Here is an 18,208-nt window from a genome sequence, read left to right as displayed (position 1 = left end):
AGGGTTATCTAGGTTTTTCTAGGGTTATCTAGAGTTTTTTAGGGTTATCTAAGGTTTAAAGGGTTTTTTAGGGTTTTCAAGGGGTTTCTAGGGTTATCTAGGGTTTTTTAGGATCTTTTAGGGTTTTCTAGGGTTATCTAGGGTGTTCTATGGTTATCTAGGATTATCTAGGGTTTTCTAGGCTTATCTAGGATTTTCTAGTGTTATCTAGGATTTTCTAGGGTTATCTAGTTTTATCTAGGGTTTTCTAGGGTTTTCTAGTGTTATTTAGGATTTTCTAGGGTTTTTTAGGGCTTTCTAGGGTTATTTAGGATTTTTTAGGGTTATCTAGGATTTTCTAGGGTTATCTAGGGTTTTCTAGGGTTTTCTAGGTTTTTCTAGGGTTTTCTAGGGTTATCTAGGTTTTTAGGATTTTCTAGGTTTTTCTAGGGTTTATTTTAGGGTTATCTAGGTTTTCTAGGGTTATCTAGGGAGGGTTTTCTAGGGTTTATCTAGGGTTTTCTATTTTTTTTTTTTTTTTTTTTTTTTTTTTTTTTTTTTTTTAGGTTTTATAGGATTTTTAGGGTTTTCTAGGATTTTTTAGGGTAATCTATGATTTTCTAGGGTTATCTAGGGTTTTCTAGGGTTATCTAGGGTTATCTACGGATATCTAGGGTTTTCTAAGTTTTCTAGGGGTTTCTAGGGTTATCTAGGGTTCTTTAGGATTTTCTAGGGTTTTCTAGGGTTTTTAGGAATTTCTAGGGCTTTCTAGGGTTATCTAGGGTTTTCTATGGTTATCTCGGATTTTCTAGGGGTATAAATAATTTAGGGGTATCAACATTAATTTTAACTTTTGTGATAGGTGATCTCTTTTAATTTTTAGTGCTTGTAGCTCCAAGAGGTGAATCTACGATTTCATTTAAATTGAACGTATGAACTTTGATGTAATTTTCATGATTTTTTCTTGCTAATCTTCATGATGTTAACCTAATTTCATAGTAAATATATGAGGATTTGGGAAAACAATAGGGGTGGCTGCAGACTTATATAGGGACTAAGCTACGGTTCATTTTGTTTTTTTTTTTTCTTAAATTCTGGAGTCTGAGATTATTTTGCTTTTGTTTATATTTTTGTATGTTCAAGACTTTGGTGCTAGTAATAGAAGTGACATTTGAGATATCTGGTTTGATTATTGATTTTGATTACATGTTGTCATGTTGACTTCTAAACTTAATTAATTTTGTAATAATTTCTTTTGAGAATGAGTATATATGACATTTCATTACCAATTAAGTTATTTTAGTAACTAAATTAAATCAAATTAGTTTAATAATTTATTAAATAACCAAAAAATGTAATTAAAAAAAAGAGAAAATACATAAAAAGAAAAAAAATTAATTATATTTAATTACAAAAATAATTTATTCATCTCACATTTCTCTTTCACTGGAGCCAAAATTTTAAAAATAAAGAAAGTCAATGTTTAATTGTTTACAAATGATTTATTATTAATGACTCTCTTGTCATAATTATTTAACATTTTCACATAAAATTTTAATAAAAACAAGAGTAATGATCTTTAAATTCTGCTTGTGAAAGGAGTGGACAATTGGACATGATGAATCAATGAATAAGAATGAAAATTGATTTTAGAATTTAGATTGTTGGTTAGTGGAATACGTGGCACGTCTGAGGCCACGTCGTATATATATGGTGATTACGTGTCGTAACACAGCACGTAAACCAAAGTCCACGTCACATGCACATGAACGAATTCAGATTCAGATTCCCCAGAAATTGAGAGTCATAACACGTGATCCTCACTTTCTTGTCTCTCGATTATTGTTACTAGTTACTACCAACTACCTCATCATCGTAATCATAACCATTAATCTTCACACACTGCAACAGACACCACACTCACTGAAGAGTGAGGAAGCTACACACTCTTGTGATTTGATTAATTAGGGATTGGATTTCAGAGAGAGAGAAAAGCTAAGCCAATGCCTTGTTCTTCAATAATCACTCCTCAACATAACGATGATGATGATGCTTCCTCCGATTTCAAGCTGAACGAGTCAACCTTCTTGGCCTCACTCATGCCTAAGAAGGAGATTGCCGTCGATCGATTCCTCCAAGATCATCCTAACTACGATGGCCGCGGTGTTCTCATCGCCATCTTCGGTATTCTCTTCCTCCGCGTTGACCTTATTCTCATTCTCACTTTCTTCAACTTTTTCTCTTTTTGTTAATTTTCAAATTAATTAAGTGTATAGCACTTTGTTTTGCTCCACTACTACTAAGAGTTATTGAGCTTGCATGAGTAGTTAGTTGTTAATGGTAGATAGTGTTAGTGATGTGGTAGTTAGCTCTGTTTGCAGCATTTGTTGAGCTATGCTATAAATGAAAGCTGAATACATACAGCAATGATATTGAAATAAAGGGAGAGAAACAGAGTATTTTATTTCGTTTAGTGCTTTTAAAAAAGGAACATTTCATTTCTTATTAGTATTTCTAATTACTAAAACTCGATGTTGTTGTTGTGTTGCGTTGTGTCAATAACTCAATATACACATATATGTGATGAATGTATCATATACTTGCTTTCCGTGCTGTGTACTTCATGAGCCATGCTACAGTGCACTATTAAGCTTGCATTACTATTGCTCTTCTTCTTTTTCCTGTTGTCTTCATGATCAGATTCATCTATCCTGTTTCCTTATATTAAATGATGAATTTTACATACTAGTAATAATGTAAAGTTGTTTTGGTGGCAATCTAATTTTCAGCTACTGGATCTGTGGGATCTAGTTTTCCAGTTTTAAAATGCATTTTGGTGTGCATGTTCTGGTGTACTTGTATGTTCTGGTGTTATTTGTTACAGTTTCATATGATAGTGCAAGTTTGTTCAATTATTCGATCTGCATGTTTACAGATTCTGGTGTAGACCCGGCCGCTGCTGGATTGCAGGTTACCTCAGATGGGAAACCCAAAATTCTTGATGTCATTGATTGGTACAAAGAAAACCTTTTGTTGTTGTTGTTGTTGTTGTTTCTCAGCTGATAACTTTTGAGTTTATATTAGTTTTTAAAATAAATGTATGTTGCTTTTTTGTATCTTCAGTTCTGGCAGTGGAGATGTTGATACCTCAAAGGTGGTGAAGGCTGATGCTGATGGTTGTATTTGCGGTGCATCAGGTTAGTGGTTTGGAGTATGAAATACCTTTATATACAAGTTATGATGGTCTGACATTCTTCAACTAGTGAGGCTATATACCATTTTTATAGCCTTTATATGCAAGTTATGATGGTCTGACATTCTTCAAATAACGAGGCTGTATACAATTTTAATTTTTTATCACAAGATATCAATTTAAAACTTATTAACAATGCTCTTGTTCATATTTTCAGAACACATTTGTTCTATCATGTTTTAATATTAAAGATCAGAAAATACTCTTTCAAACAGTTTTGGTGATTCTTTATTCTTTGTTATAACAAGAAGCCCTTTAAGTTTTCCTCCTCCAAATTGTTTGCGTTCTTTCTTTCTCCATTCTGTTTTCCCTCTTTGTCACTTTGTGTGCTTGCATGCAATTGTCTTTTTTTTTTTTTGCACAACTTTTTTCTTCATGCTTTCCCTTTTTTCTTGTTAGTCAATGAACTTAAACTGTTCAATTATTAAGCTGTTGTCTGAGGTTAGAGTTCCATGAGAAAATGTTGAACAGGGGCATCTTTGATCATCAATACTTCATGGAAAAATCCTTCTGGTGAATGGCATATTGGTTACAAATTTGTTTATGAGCTTTTTACAGAAGAATTGACTTCTCGTTTGAAGGTAGAATCACAATCTTGAGAAATATTGAGTCTTCTTTTTAGTTTCTTACCCTTGGTAAATGAATCTAATTTCCCTTTTCTTCTTATGAAATGTTCACTGGCAGAAAGAAAGAAAGAAAAAGTGGGACGAGAAAAACCAGGAGGAAATTGCTAAGGCTGTAAAACAGCTTCAAGATTTTGATCAGGTTAATCTTCTTACACATGCTAGAATGGTGGAATCTGAATTAGATATGATCTACTCATACCCAGCATTGGGTTTAGTGGGTATCACAGGAATGCAGTTCATGAGTTGTGTGAAGATTTTCTTATTTCATTTTATTAGTTTAATATATTTTTCTTGAATTCCATTGTATTTGGATTTTGGAAAATATAAAGTGGTAATTCTTACCTTTATTCTTTCCACATTTTAGCCTGCTATAGTAACCAGTGTTTCTTAAGGAGAAGAAAAAATAAAGAAAAAGAGAGGAACGAAACCAATGAATATAAACAAGCACTACAGACTGCACGATAACTTTCTTCCTACTACTTTTTTTTTTTTTACATTTTACGTTACTATTCCATGTAACTCAAAATGTTATGCATTTTCTAGCAACATATCAAGGTGGAGGATGCACAACTTAAAAGGGCTCGGGAAGATCTCCAGAATAGGCTTGATCTTCTGAAAAGGCAATCTGAGGTGTGTGTTCAGCATGTTGCATTACTTCATCACTCTTTGGGCATTTCTGCTCATTACAGTCCTCAAAAACTGGGAATGTGCTATTTATTTCAGTTCATACTCTGTTATAGGACACTAGGAAGCATTAAAATGATGATATTGGTAGAATGGTATATGGTAGTCACTATATGAAATGATTTTAGAAGTGCTTTATTTTCACAGAAGCATGGAAGTCATATTTCTTTTCTTTATCTTGAAGGCTCAAACTATAAGATACTTTTATTTTTTTGTTCCCCCACCAAAATGTTGTCATATAATATTAAAATTCTTCTCTGACTTTGAAAAGTTAATGCTATTTTTCAGAGCTACGATGATAAAGGACCTGTTGTAGATGCTGTTGTATGGCATGATGGAGAGGTCTGGAGGGTTGCTCTTGACACACACAGTCTTGAGGATGATCCAGACTGTGGGAAGCTTTCTAACTTTGTACCCTTAACTAATTATAGGTACATTTTGTTGCTGGTGTTATTTAAAATAGTAGCCTCTGTTGACGGATAACAATTATTTTCAAGAAAAGGATCAACATGATAATTTTATTGGGAAGAGTTCAGTATGTCCCCATCTTTATTATAGATGAGATGGTCACAAATTAGTTTAGCTAACTACTGCTTAAGAAATAAGATTGTTGTTTGTTTGGCTATTATTATTTTTTTAAATGAGATTAAAATGTTAAATATGTAAAAAATCACTAACTATGACAACGTATTCTTTCAGGATTGAGAGGAAGTATGGTGTCTTCAGCAAATTGGATGCTTGTACATTTGTTGTTAACGTCTATAACAATGGAAATGTGTTAAGTATTGTAACAGACTGCTCATCCCATGCCACCCATGTAGCTGGTATTGCTTCTGCTTTCCACCCAAAGGTACTGATGTATAATATTATTACCCATAAAATGGAACTCCTACGCATAACAGGATAACTGTTGATATATGGTGTTGTTTTCAGGAGCCCTTGTTAAATGGAGTTGCACCCGGTGCACAATTAATATCTTGTAAAATTGGGGATTCTCGCTTAGGTTCAATGGAAACTGGCACAGGTTTGATTCGAGCATTGATAGCTGCTGTTGAGGTGCTACGAATGTCCTCTTTTTTTGATTATCCTGGATATTCTGATAATTAAAATGTGATTTTTCTTTAACATTTTGTTTTTTAAAAATAACCATTGTTTAAGGCTTTAAGTGAGGACCATTTGACATTTCATTTTCAGCACAAGTGTGATCTTATCAACATGAGTTATGGTGAACCAACATTACTGCCTGATTATGGACGCTTTGTTGACCTTGTGAATGAAGTATTCTTCTACACTTGCATTTAAAGTACGCCTGTCATGTATTTTCTTTGCCTTTTCATATTCTCTAAGTTATAAATGTTTTGGTTAGGTGGTGAACAAGCATCGTCTGATATTTGTGAGCAGTGCTGGTAATAGTGGGCCAGGTCTGAGCACTGTTGGTGCACCTGGTGGTACATCTTCAAGTATCATAGGTATTGGTGCATATGTTTCTCCTGCAATGGCTGCAGGTGCCCATTGTCTTGTCGAACCTCCATCTGAGGGGCTTGAATACACTTGGTACATTTGCTTCTCTAAAAATCTTCTAACTGGATAAACTTCTATACCCTTCTATTTTTAATTTTGTTCTTCTGGTCTTGCATCGTTGCATGATTTATGGAGATAACTTTGCAGGTCTAGCCGAGGGCCAACAGCTGATGGAGACCTTGGGGTGTGTGTGAGCGCCCCTGGTGGTGCTGTTGCTCCTGTTCCTACTTGGACTCTTCAACGACGTATGCTCATGAATGGGACATCAATGGCATCTCCGTCAGCTTGTGGAGGAACTGCATTGCTCATAAGTGCAATGAAGGTTATTTGATATGGTCATTTTGTAGCTTATCTTATTTAGTTGTTGCTACTTTGCACAAATGTATATATAGTTTTATGATGTGTTGGCTCTGCATGCAGGCTGAGGGAATTTCTGTGAGTCCATATACCGTTAGGAGAGCCCTTGAGAACACAGCTGTTCCCATAGGTGATCTACCTGAGGATAAGTTATCCACTGGACAAGGCCTTATGCAAGTTGACAAGTTAGATAACTCCCAATATTTACTTTTATGAAATTATAGTAAGTTGTAATTTTATAAGATCTGTGCTGACTTAAATGATTTACTCAACGACAGGGCTTTTGAATATATAAAGAAGTGTCAAAACTTTCCGTGTGTTAGATATCAAATAAATATCCAGCAAAGTGGAAAAACATGTAAGTGTAGAGTCTACAGGGACATTTCACCTTCCCTTTTTTTTGTTACAAAGAACGGTATTATCTTTTTGGCTTTCCTTTATTTATGGTTGTAGAAAATGCAGTATGTTATTGACTAGAGGTGATTATGTTTTCCGGAGAAAATATATGTTCCAGGACCTTATGTTACATGCGGTGAAGGTTGTCAAAAAAGAATGTGAATTTCCACATAGCTTGCATGAAACGAACTTTTTCTTGCCTAGAATTGAGTCAGAACTTCCTTTATTTCACTCTATAATTAGTTATAAAGTTAACTGCTATGAATATGAAAAACATGAAAAATTATTTGGCAGAATTAAGAAAGAAAAAATTAAATGGTTAGAGTAATCAAGGCCTAAAAATCTCATGTTTGTTAAATGTTGCATGGTTAAAAAATTACTAGCAATCACCGTTAAGCAGTTCAAGATTTCTTTCATCTTTGAATGATTGGTGCATTGACCATGTACATGTAGTGTCACGTGACTAATATGAATTGATGCACAATCAAGGTTAAGGGAAAGATAAAATTTAAGATAGTTTATGTGTAACTGTCTTGGAGTTAAATGAAGGGCACGTGTTAAATAATGGAAAATTTGTATGATTACTGGTGGCAGATCCTTCATCACGGGGCATCTATCTTCGGGAGGCTAGTGTTTGCCGACAATCTACAGAGGTGCGACATTAATAGATTGAATATTTTTTAGTCGTGTTCTTTAAACTTTTTAAATGTGGTGAAACCAAGTACTGGTGACCTATAATTGGATACAAAATTGGGTCAACTTGTCCATATTTCATGCAAGTGTAGTAGTCTACCTTGCTTGCAAAGATGACAACTAAAGGCAAAAGAGAAAGTGTACGTAGGAATCTTTTGTGGAGTTAATGAAATTTTATTAACTCCTTTGCATTGATTGATATTGAAACTTGGTATAAAAAATATGTAATTAGTATACTACTCGTGCATTAGTATAATACTTGCTGTTTAATAAGTATATTGTATATTGTTCAGTAAATTTGAGCACGAGGCATTTGCGATTTCAACTGGTAATTGATTTATTTATTTTCTAACTTTTGTTGTACTTATTGACAGTGGATAGTTCAACTTGATGCAAAATTTCATGAAGATGCCAGCAACTTTGAGGATTTGGTTCCATTTGAGGAGTGTATTGAATTGCGTTCTACTGAACCAGCAGTTGTGAAGGTCCCTGACTATTTGCTGCTCATTCATAATGGCCGTACCTTCAAGTTAGTTGTTATACTACATATATTGGCACAATTTACAATTAAAGTGTTGCTAAAATTATCTGAAATTACTTACATACTTTGATTGCTGTTACATTTTTGCAACTTAGAAGCAGCTGTTTGACAAATTAATAATTATTCATGATGGAATATCTTACATTATGCATGGCTCTTTTGGGAGTGGAAATTGTGAGGTGTCAGCTGTGGTTAAAATGCTAATCTCTCTTGCTCGAGTGAAACAATGTTACCATTGTAATCTTTTCGGCGTAGTTAATCAGTTCATATTATCATATTTATAATTTTATAAGTCATCCTCACCTGAATATAAAAGGTATAAATAAGACATGAAAAGCATAGCTATGTAACATCCCTACTGAAACCAAAGAAATTATCTCATCCCTACTGAAATCAACTGTTGGAAAGGAATGATTAAGAATCCTGGAATTCCTTTCAATTCATATGCACCAGAGCACTGTAAAAAATTGCGGATTCCCATATAATCTTTGCTTTTTTTTACGTGATCCAAAACCTTTAAACTGTGTAAGGAAAAAGTGAGGTAAATCCATAGAACAAAATTTTTTCGTTTGTTTTCTGTTCTTCTATTTCAACTTTCTGCTGAATTATGCAACTTTGTAATTTGTTATGATTACTTACAAGTTAATTATTTTCTCTTCCAGTGTAGTTGTTGATCCTTCCAATCTAGGTGATGGTCTTCATTATTATGAGGTCTATGGTATTGACTGCAAAGCACCATGGCGTGGTCCTATTTTTAGAATACCAATTACCATAACCAAGCCCCATGCTGTAACTAGTCAGCCTCCAAGAGTTTCATTTTCGAAGATGATATTCCAGCCAGGTGTGAATTAGTCTATTAAATAAATCAGCCTTTGCATAATGCATTCCAACCAAAATATCTTCCCAGTATATCTGATGCTTTTGGAAACTGTAGTGTCTTAGATTGTTTATCACAGCATTCACAATTTTGGCCTAGTTTCTAGATTTTTTAATCGAAGAATTATACTTATTCTCAGTGCATGTGTGTGAGAGATTTGTAACGGGATATAGACGTAGCAGGAGTGTAATACAAGTTTTATAATTCATACCCATAAGCCGAATCCATATATTAATCTTATCCCAAATAGACAAGCACATTTACAGTACATTGTCTAACACTCGTTTGGTTTATTTTGTTTGTCATTAGGCCATATTGAAAGAAGATATGTAGAAGTGCCGCACGGTGCTTCTTGGGTTGAAGCAACAATGAAAACTTCTGGTTTCGATACGGCTCGAAAATTTTATGTGGACGCTGTTCAGGTACAGCATGCAACTTGAAAACAAGGTCAAATTATGGTGATCTTCTTTGACATGTTTTCAATGTCCAGATATGCCCACTTCAAAGACCTCTGTCATGGGAAAAAGTGGTATCCTTTCCTTCTCCTGCCACCAAGACCTTTGCGTTTAAGGTTGTAAGCGGTCAAACATTGGAACTAGTCATTTCTCAATTTTGGTCAAGTGGGATAGGGAGTGATGAGACTGCCATTGTGGATTTCGAGGTAACACAATTATTATTTCTAAGAATATGTTTTCCCCTCACAGTATTAGGACAGATTTTACTCTTCCTTTTAATAAATTAAAAAATCTGCATTTCTTTTAAAGAAAAAATTTTCCCAAGGAACTTAATTATGTTCATATTTCTTGCAGAAAATGATCTTGATGATGAATCTTAATTACTTTTTATTACGGTGGTTGCGTGTACTGTGTAATAATGCTTGACAATTTGAAAACTTTCATCTGTATAATTCTAAAATTCTTCATGGAATTAAAATAGTAAATATTGAAAAGGTTCAACAGTAAGGGTATAGCAACGTTTCGTGAAGAAGAATGAAACACACACATATTGGACTCCATTGGCATGGCCAAACAATTCATATTCTTTCATATGTTGCACACTCCAGAAAGAATGAATGTTTTATTCATCTGCAAATGGAATTTTCTTGGGCAATTTGTGATCTTTGTTAAAGAAAGAATTAAAACCAAGATTATGATGTGTTGTACTTGTATTATTCTTCATTGAGCATCTTGTTGCTTTCATAAATTTCCAGGTTGTATTTCACGGTATAAAAGTCAACAAAGAAGAAGTCACACTTGATGGTAGTGAAGGACCACTAAGAATTGATGCTGAAACATTATTGGCATCAGAGGAACTTACACCAACAGCAGCTTTAAATAAGGTTATATTTTTCAAGCTCGATTCTTTTTTTTTTTTTTTTGGCTGTTTTTTCTTTGTGCTGGTGGTTTTAGATGCCAATGAGGTTATCTTATACTCCTAATATATGTTAAACTTGCAGATTAGGGTTCCATATCGACCAGTGGATTCTAAGATTAGTGCACTTTCAACAGACCGTGACAAACTCCCCTCTGGAAAGCAGATACTGGCACTGATTTTGACGTGAGTTATGAATTACCTGTATATCACTTAGATGGCCTTCTCTCAGTATTTGGAATTCTAATTCTGCAGCTACAAGATCAAATTGGAAGATGGAGCTGAAGTAAAACCTCATATACCATTGCTCAATGGCCGGATATATGATAATAAATTTGAGTCACAATTTTATGTCATTTCTGATTTGAACAAGGTACTTTAGAGTTTATTTTCTTTTTCCTTTAAAAAATGAATGGGATTTTTTCCATTTTAGACTTTTGTTGTTTCTTTTTCACATCAATGACAAATTGAGCATAGTTTGTGCTCATATTTTCACATTCTTATTTTTTCTTGCTTATTATGTTAAATTACCATTTTGAGAAACAGTAATGATTATTAGTCAGTGACAAGTTGTGAGATATATAACCTATGTATGCTAAAATGATGTTGTTCTTTTTATTTCTATATATTTGGAATTTTCTTTTGGTTTACATATATTTGTCATTTATTTGGGGGATTCAACATCTTTTCCATCTTGGTAGCCTCTTTTGTCCTTTCTTTTTTACTTATATTTATCTCTGTTGCTTTTTATCTGTTTGGATTGTAGCGTGTATATTCAACTGGTGATGTCTATCCAAGCTCTTCAAAGCTTCCCAAGGGAGAATACAATTTACAGCTATATTTGAGGTACATGATTTTTCTTTAGTATATTTGGTGGGTGAGTAGAGAGGCCCGCATCCCCCTTGTTGGTGAAGGGTTCTGGAAGTTGTTATGTAACTAAATCGTCCATTTTGAATTGTAAGGTAGCTATTAGAAAACTAATCGTGACCAAGCATCATGTCAAGGAGTTGTAGAAACTAGCAGTTGTATTAGAACTAGTGTATTTGTAGGTTCCTCAACAGATTTATACTTACGGTACATTCTACGTTGATGATAATTTATGGTTCCAGGCATGACAATGTGCAAATTCTGGAAAAGATAAGGAATTTGGAGTTATTCATTGAGCAAAATTTGGGAGACAAGGTTGTTTTTATTTAGCAATTCATTTTTTCCCGCAAGTTATTAATTGTTGTTAAGTCTATCAAGCTTCTCCACTCTTGACTTTTAACTAGCATATGATTATATGACACTTAATAAACTCGGGTAACAATGAGCCATTCCAAGTTAAGGGGATAGTTTATTGAAAATATTTACCTGAATATTTACAATTTGGTGATGTCAATGACATATCCAATCATGCAAATGGGATAGTTATACATAAATTGGAGAAGGTTCTTTAAAAATCTAAGAGTAGGGGATTTCTCTAGTATCCTTAAATTTTTTTAAGGGTTAAATTTATTTATTTTTTCTTAAGAAAAGTTTTAAAGTTATGGGATAATGGCGTAATGCTTAAAGAATAGTCACTCATTTATTAAAACATATTGATATTTGATACCCTTAAAATTGTCATGCATATCAAAGGAATCACCTTAAAAAAGTGGAATTAAAAATTTCTCAATACGTATTCGCATATTTAAAAATGGTATGTAATTTTGAGTATTGAATATGCCTCCATATAAGCATATTAGTCATCTTTGGTTGTATCATAACACCAGGTGAGGTTAAAGATTTAATACACAGTATTCAAATTCAGATTATACAAACTCCTAGTAGTCATTTATTTTTTTCTTGTCTCTGTTTCCAGGAAATCATTCAGCTATCCTTTTTCTCTCAACCTGATGGCCCAGTGATTGGAAATGGCTCCTTTAAATCGTCATTCTTATTTCCAGGGTATGAATGGGTTTCTATTCCTTCATAACTGCCTACATTTGTATGTTTTCTTTTGTTGTCATGTTGACTTTTGTTTATTGATAGTATAAAAGAAGGATTTTATCTGGGTCCACCACCGAAAGATAAGCTTCCAAGGTATATTCTCCTTTGTTAACCTTTTGGATATTGCCACTGATAATATATAATCCTGTTTGTAATATTTGTGCAGAATTCTACACAAGGTTCTGTATTGTTAGGGGCAATTTCGTATGGGAAACTGTCATTTTCTGAGGGGGAGAATAAAAATCCAGAAAAGCACCCTGCATCATATCAACTATCTTACGTAGTGCCCCCAAATAAGGTTACTCTCTCTACCTTTTGAAACTATCTTCCTTAACGTCTGTTTTCTTTGTGGTTGTGCTTCACATGCACATAAGTTCTGGTTTGAATTAGCAACAAGCTGTGCTGTAGTCAATTTATATATATGAGTTAGCTTAATATCTAATAATACTTTCCTATTGTCTTTTGTTAAAAGATTGAAGAAGACAAGGGAAAAGGTTCTTCCAAATCTTCCAAGAAGACTGTTTCTGAACGTTTGACAGAAGAGGTATCAAGCAAAGAGACCCTTCTTTTCATCTCGTTTTTCCCCTTATTTAATCCAATCAATTGCATTGTTATCCACATTTTGGAATGTTATATTCAAACTTTGCATCGCATGAAGTAATATTACTTGCTCGCAAATATATTAAACAAGGACAACTCAAGGAGTCACGTTTAAGTATGTAGAGATGGAATTTGGCAAGTACTTCTTACACAATTATTTTATTGAGTTGCTGACTATTTGATGTTAAGTCAACGGGATTATTTAGTGCAAATTCTATATGTTGATGCCATTATTGAAAACAGCTACTTCTGAATGTTGCAGTATTTTGAATGGTGTTGTATGCATGCATCTTTGTCTTTAAGTATGGTGCATTTACTATGAAACTAAATGTGGCAAATATCTTCTTGCTCAATAATGTATAGTACTATTCCATTTCTTTATACAGGGACCTCCGTAGTCAACATTTCCCTATATTTCTTGGTTATCATAATGTTGATTTTATCCTGTATGTTACAGATATTTTTTTGTCTTCTTTAGTAATACTTTAATTTTTCCTTGACCTGCCTATCAGGTAAGAGAGGCAAAAATACATGTGCTAGGAAGCCTTAAGCAAGAAACTGATGAAGAGCGCTCACAGTGGGAAGAGCTAGCTGCCTCTCTTAAAGTCAGTAAAGAAACTAGTCTGTTTTTATTTTTATTTTGGTGGTAATCAAATTTGTTTTTTGCCTTCTATTTTATGCTAAAGCTATTGAGTTCTCTGTTCTCTGTATTCAGATTAAACAAATTAGTTTTGTGTGTATATTTGGTTGCAGTCAGAATATCCAAAATACACTCCACTGCTTGCAAAGATTTTGGAAGGTTTAGTTTCTAGGACTGATGTCGAGGACAAAATTGGTCATGACGAAAAGGTAATTTTTGTTGGAGTTAATGTTTAATATGAATTACCTTCCCTCCCATCTCCCAAACTCAAGGTTAATTTTTTTATTAAAAAGAAGACATCTTTACTCAATAGTTTCCAATATTAAGATGTAATACCATCTTATTGAATATTAGAGGAATAAAGCTAATTATAATTAATTTGGAAGCATGATTTAGCTATTGTGAAATTTCGATGCCAGTCCAACTGTTATTTTCATAAGAATTTATCCTATAGGAGTTTTTGCTGGTGTTTACATAATAACTATGGATATCGTTATTACATTTTGCAGGTGATTGATGCAGCAAATGAGGTGATTGACAGTATAGACAGGGAAGAATTAGCAAAATTTTTTGCACTGAAAAATGATCCAGAAGATGAAGCAGAGGTGATCAATTCTATCCCAGTATTTTTAGTTATTCCCATAACCAAGTTTTACAGATGTTACAAAGAAACGTAATGTTAGGAAAAGATAGTATGATGATACACATATGTAATCTGTTGTTTACATAGAACCCAGATTTGAACTGGTGACACAAGGATTTTCAGTCCTCTGCTCTACCAGCTGAGAAGTACAGTAAAATGATGGAGCAAGTCAGAGACTAATCACAACTAATCGGTCTTAAAACAGTTAATGGCTACATATTTAACAATTAACATATTCTAAATCTATCAGTTCTTACACCTTATTTTGTATAAAATGCAAGATTATGGTGACAACAAAGCCTGGTTGTTATTGGTTTATGAAACTCTCCACTAACCTTAAAAATATAGCACCAGGGATTTAACTACAAATTATTTTAATGTAAAAGTTGGGTGAAAAATATTGTTACCATTTTGTTATGTTGATGGCATCAAATATTGCTTGATTGTTTGTCATTCACGTCCCCTATATGCTGAGAAATGAAATTTCTACTCTCACAAGTCACAGCGTATAATGATATTCCAATCTCTCTTCTGTAGGATATCAGGAAAAAGATGGAAACAACCCGTGACCAGTTAGCAGAGGCATTGTATCAGAAGGGGCTTGCGCTGGCAGAAATAGAGTCTTTAAAGGTAAGAGTTGCTTCATTCTTATTCTGATCATGTTTTCTTAAGCAATTACTATACAGTTTCAACTTTCAACATTTCTATCATGCATACTTAACAAAGTGAAGAACCATGCTTATGATTGTTTCATTTCGTTGATTAACGACTTAAAGGTTAACTCTTGGTGTAAACAGTACCACATATCATGCATGCAGATGGTTTTGCATATGTCTGCGTAATCTGTTGCATTGGGTTAAAGCAGTAGTGCTGCATGGCAATTAGCTCCAAGAAGTGAGAGATCCCTGTAAAGCGTGTCAAATTAACTTCATTTCTTATACATGGCCCGTAGATATCATATGGTGTATGCCATAAGTGCTACTTTTCATTTAACCTAAAGATTCAAATAATGTCTTACATAACTATAATTGTTATGATCAATTGATGATCATGACGATTAACAACATAGTTTCTTCTTTCTTTTGTCTGCTATGCTGCTATAAAACTTTCTCTTATGTAGTCTGCTATGGTTAGTTTCAGTCATCTGCATTATTGTTCTGATGAAAATGTTAAAGTGATTCATTGGCCTGAAACAAGTCACTTTTCCATTATGGTAGTGATGACATTTATTTATTTTTTTTTATAAAATAAAAGTTGGCAGACTTGACGACTTGGTGTATATTGTCAAAGGAGGGAGATACAGAAGGTGCAAAGAAAGACGAGGACAAGAGTGGTGACCAATCTACACATGATCCAGACTTGTTTGAAGAGAATTTTAGAGAATTGAAGAAATGGGTTGATGTCAAGACCCCAAAATATGGAATCCTGTTAGTAACACGCGAGAAGCGTGCTCAAAGGCTTGGTACAGCATTGAAGGTATCCTCTCCTTCCTTGTAATGACCACTGATTAAGTTTAAAACACACAACTTGTGCTGAGATAGATCATTCTTCAGAGAATCTATGCTCATGAAGCAACTCTCTTGTCTATTTTCCAAGCCATTGTCCTCCTTATTTTGGAATATGGTTGTTATAAATCACTAGGGATCCTATTTGAACATTTTTCTCATCTTGATTTCAGGCACTCTTGGACCTAATTCACGATGATCCAGAGCCTGCTAAGAAGAAATTCTATGAACTGAAGCTGTCTTGGTTGAAGAGATTGGATGGACACATTGGGCAACATATGAAAGAGAGTGGATGCTTGTGCGTTTCCCTCCAACCTTGCCCCTCTTCTAACTTCTACAACCCTCTAACTCTGGGGTGTATTGTATTTTAGACAGCAATACTGTCCATTTTCATCAATAATTGTCTGTATTTGTGAGAATAGAATAATTCATGTAATATTATACGTTTGTACGTGTGTGTATGTAACATCATTTTCATTTTGTAATAAAATTAGCTTCCCCTACCATATAAGGTTTTCTCCTTAACTCCTAGGGTTTTGTTTTCCCTTCATATTTAGACATCTTATATATGTGCAATTTCTCAATTTGGAACTCCAGTTTAGATATAAATATTTAAAAGTAATGTTACACATCCAAATTTTTTTATGAACTAAGTTCAATTAAGTTAAACAATAAAATTTGGAATAATGCTAGTCACAACTGATTTTTATTATGTTAGATCAATTTGGTTGGAGTAGTTAACAAAAAGACTTAATTATATAACATTATTTATATAAATATTAGAACAAACTAAGAATATATCTTCATTCTTGAACAAGCTTAGAATTTAACTATGTTGTGTATATGAATGATAACTTGATAAGTCGATATTAACTACTTTGTACAGAGGTATACGGAATGTAACCAATTTGGATATAAATTTATAGATAATGTAGTTAAATTAAATTTATCATTATAATGAAATATATAATATCATATCATATCTAATAAAATCAGCTAATTATTTATAATAAAATAAAAAATCTTACAATTATGAGATGTGATATGTATTGTATACGCATAATACATATTTTTGTATCGATGATTAATTGGTTAGTGATTTTTTTATTTTTAAAAAGACATTTTTGAAGAAATTAACGTCAAGGAAGGATAGAAAGAAAGTGGCTAGTACTTGCTTCCTGTTTCCCACACGGCCACACAGATAGCATAGCTTACTTTACTAATCAATTAACCTTTTCAAATCAAAGGTTTGCATCTTATAATTAATGACTTGACATGGTATTAAAATCTAATTTTGTCTCGGGTACATGATATATTATATAAATGAATTCGCGTTAATTAATATATACGTACATATACATAAAAGACTAGAGACCATATCATGTGAGAAACATGGAAGTAGTATCCATTTTTAATGGTGAAAACTCAAGTGCAGTCGACTTCACGTGAAGTTGATAATTGAGAGTCATTAAATGATTTGACTGATTTGACTAAATTTTCATCTAACGGCTTTCAATTATCAACTTCACGTGAAGTCGACTGCACCTGAGTTTTCACCATTTTTAATATATAAAAATAGATGGAATTTACCCACATTACTTTTAAGAAATTTTTCTCCTCCTACTAATACCATGTCAACAGTATTGCTTATTTGGCAAAATTTTAGAATCAACATTCATTTTTTACCAAATTAACTATTATTTCCAAATCAGCAAAAATATAAACAAATCTTGGCTCATTTTTTTGTTATTGGAGGCATGTATGTGATATGCTGTGTTATGGAGGTATAGTAGTGCTAGACCAAGATGTAAAGGCAGCCTTTTTTAACTTGTGCTTTAACAAGTCGGACCATGCGAGTTGTTTTGGAAAGAAGATATCATAGTCAAATCGGATGGTTCGATTTGCAAGAAAAAAATTTTGAATTTTGGAAGAAGCAAATTGGATCGTCATGTTGTACAAAAAATTTTTTTTTTAATAAAACGAAGATCGGACCGTCCGATTTCTCTGGGAGCACTCACTGTCCGATTTGTAGCTCCTGACACCACACGCCTGTAAAACACGCTGCTTCTCCATGTTGCTGTTCTACACCATTACCTTCTCTATAATAAAATTAAAAGCGACAAATCTTAAATATATAAAAATAAATAATAATTTTTAATTAGAGACATTTTTAACAGATCATTTACTCAGTATTTTGACCGATGATTCTAGCATTGGTACAATTAAACAATAATTGGAAACATGTTCACCATACAGGAGAATGGTACGGTTAGAATTGGAAGAACTAATATTCAAGGATATCTAACAAATAGTCTAAACAAATTAAAAGACTTGAAATATGAAAAGATAAAGTACACTGAAAAAGCTTAAAGGAGTATGAATTAGGGTAACAACCAAACAGGAGACAAAAGAACTTCACTTCTAACAATACTCTCTGGAAATTTCCATGGTCCAAGTCGAAGATGCGATATCTTGAGGACAGGATCGTAAAATGATGATTGCATCGCTTTTGTTTCTGTAAACCAATCTATTTTTGCTTAGAAAACCAAGA

At 33.4% G+C, this 18,208-nt stretch overlaps 1 protein-coding gene across 1 annotated transcript; it reads left to right on the top strand.

Moving 5' to 3' along the window:
• The first annotated feature begins 1,590 nt into the window (after positions 1-1,590).
• Positions 1,591-16,162, top strand: LOC112751808 (tripeptidyl-peptidase 2-like). The gene is given in 35 exon segments (XM_072217358.1): positions 1,591-2,163; positions 2,915-2,993; positions 3,103-3,176; positions 3,704-3,813; positions 3,917-3,997; positions 4,402-4,488; positions 4,831-4,973; positions 5,242-5,392; positions 5,476-5,598; positions 5,737-5,820; positions 5,909-6,096; positions 6,211-6,385; positions 6,484-6,605; positions 6,699-6,778; positions 7,411-7,469; positions 7,884-8,038; positions 8,713-8,891; positions 9,237-9,349; positions 9,418-9,588; positions 10,138-10,266; positions 10,384-10,484; positions 10,554-10,671; positions 11,065-11,144; positions 11,408-11,480; positions 12,142-12,227; positions 12,312-12,361; positions 12,434-12,567; positions 12,742-12,813; positions 13,382-13,474; positions 13,623-13,718; positions 14,019-14,114; positions 14,690-14,782; positions 15,407-15,628; positions 15,831-15,894; positions 15,897-16,162. Coding segments are annotated over 35 exon segments (3,954 nt in total). The 5' UTR covers positions 1,591-1,982; the 3' UTR covers positions 15,989-16,162.
• The last annotated feature ends 2,046 nt before the right edge of the window (positions 16,163-18,208 follow it).

This window comes from Arachis hypogaea, chromosome 15, assembly GCF_003086295.3.
Source record: "Arachis hypogaea cultivar Tifrunner chromosome 15, arahy.Tifrunner.gnm2.J5K5, whole genome shotgun sequence".
NCBI classification, from domain to species: Eukaryota; Viridiplantae; Streptophyta; class Magnoliopsida; order Fabales; family Fabaceae; genus Arachis; species Arachis hypogaea.
The sequence above is the reverse complement of the archived record's forward strand: the minus strand, read 5'-3'. Positions and strand labels throughout refer to the sequence as shown.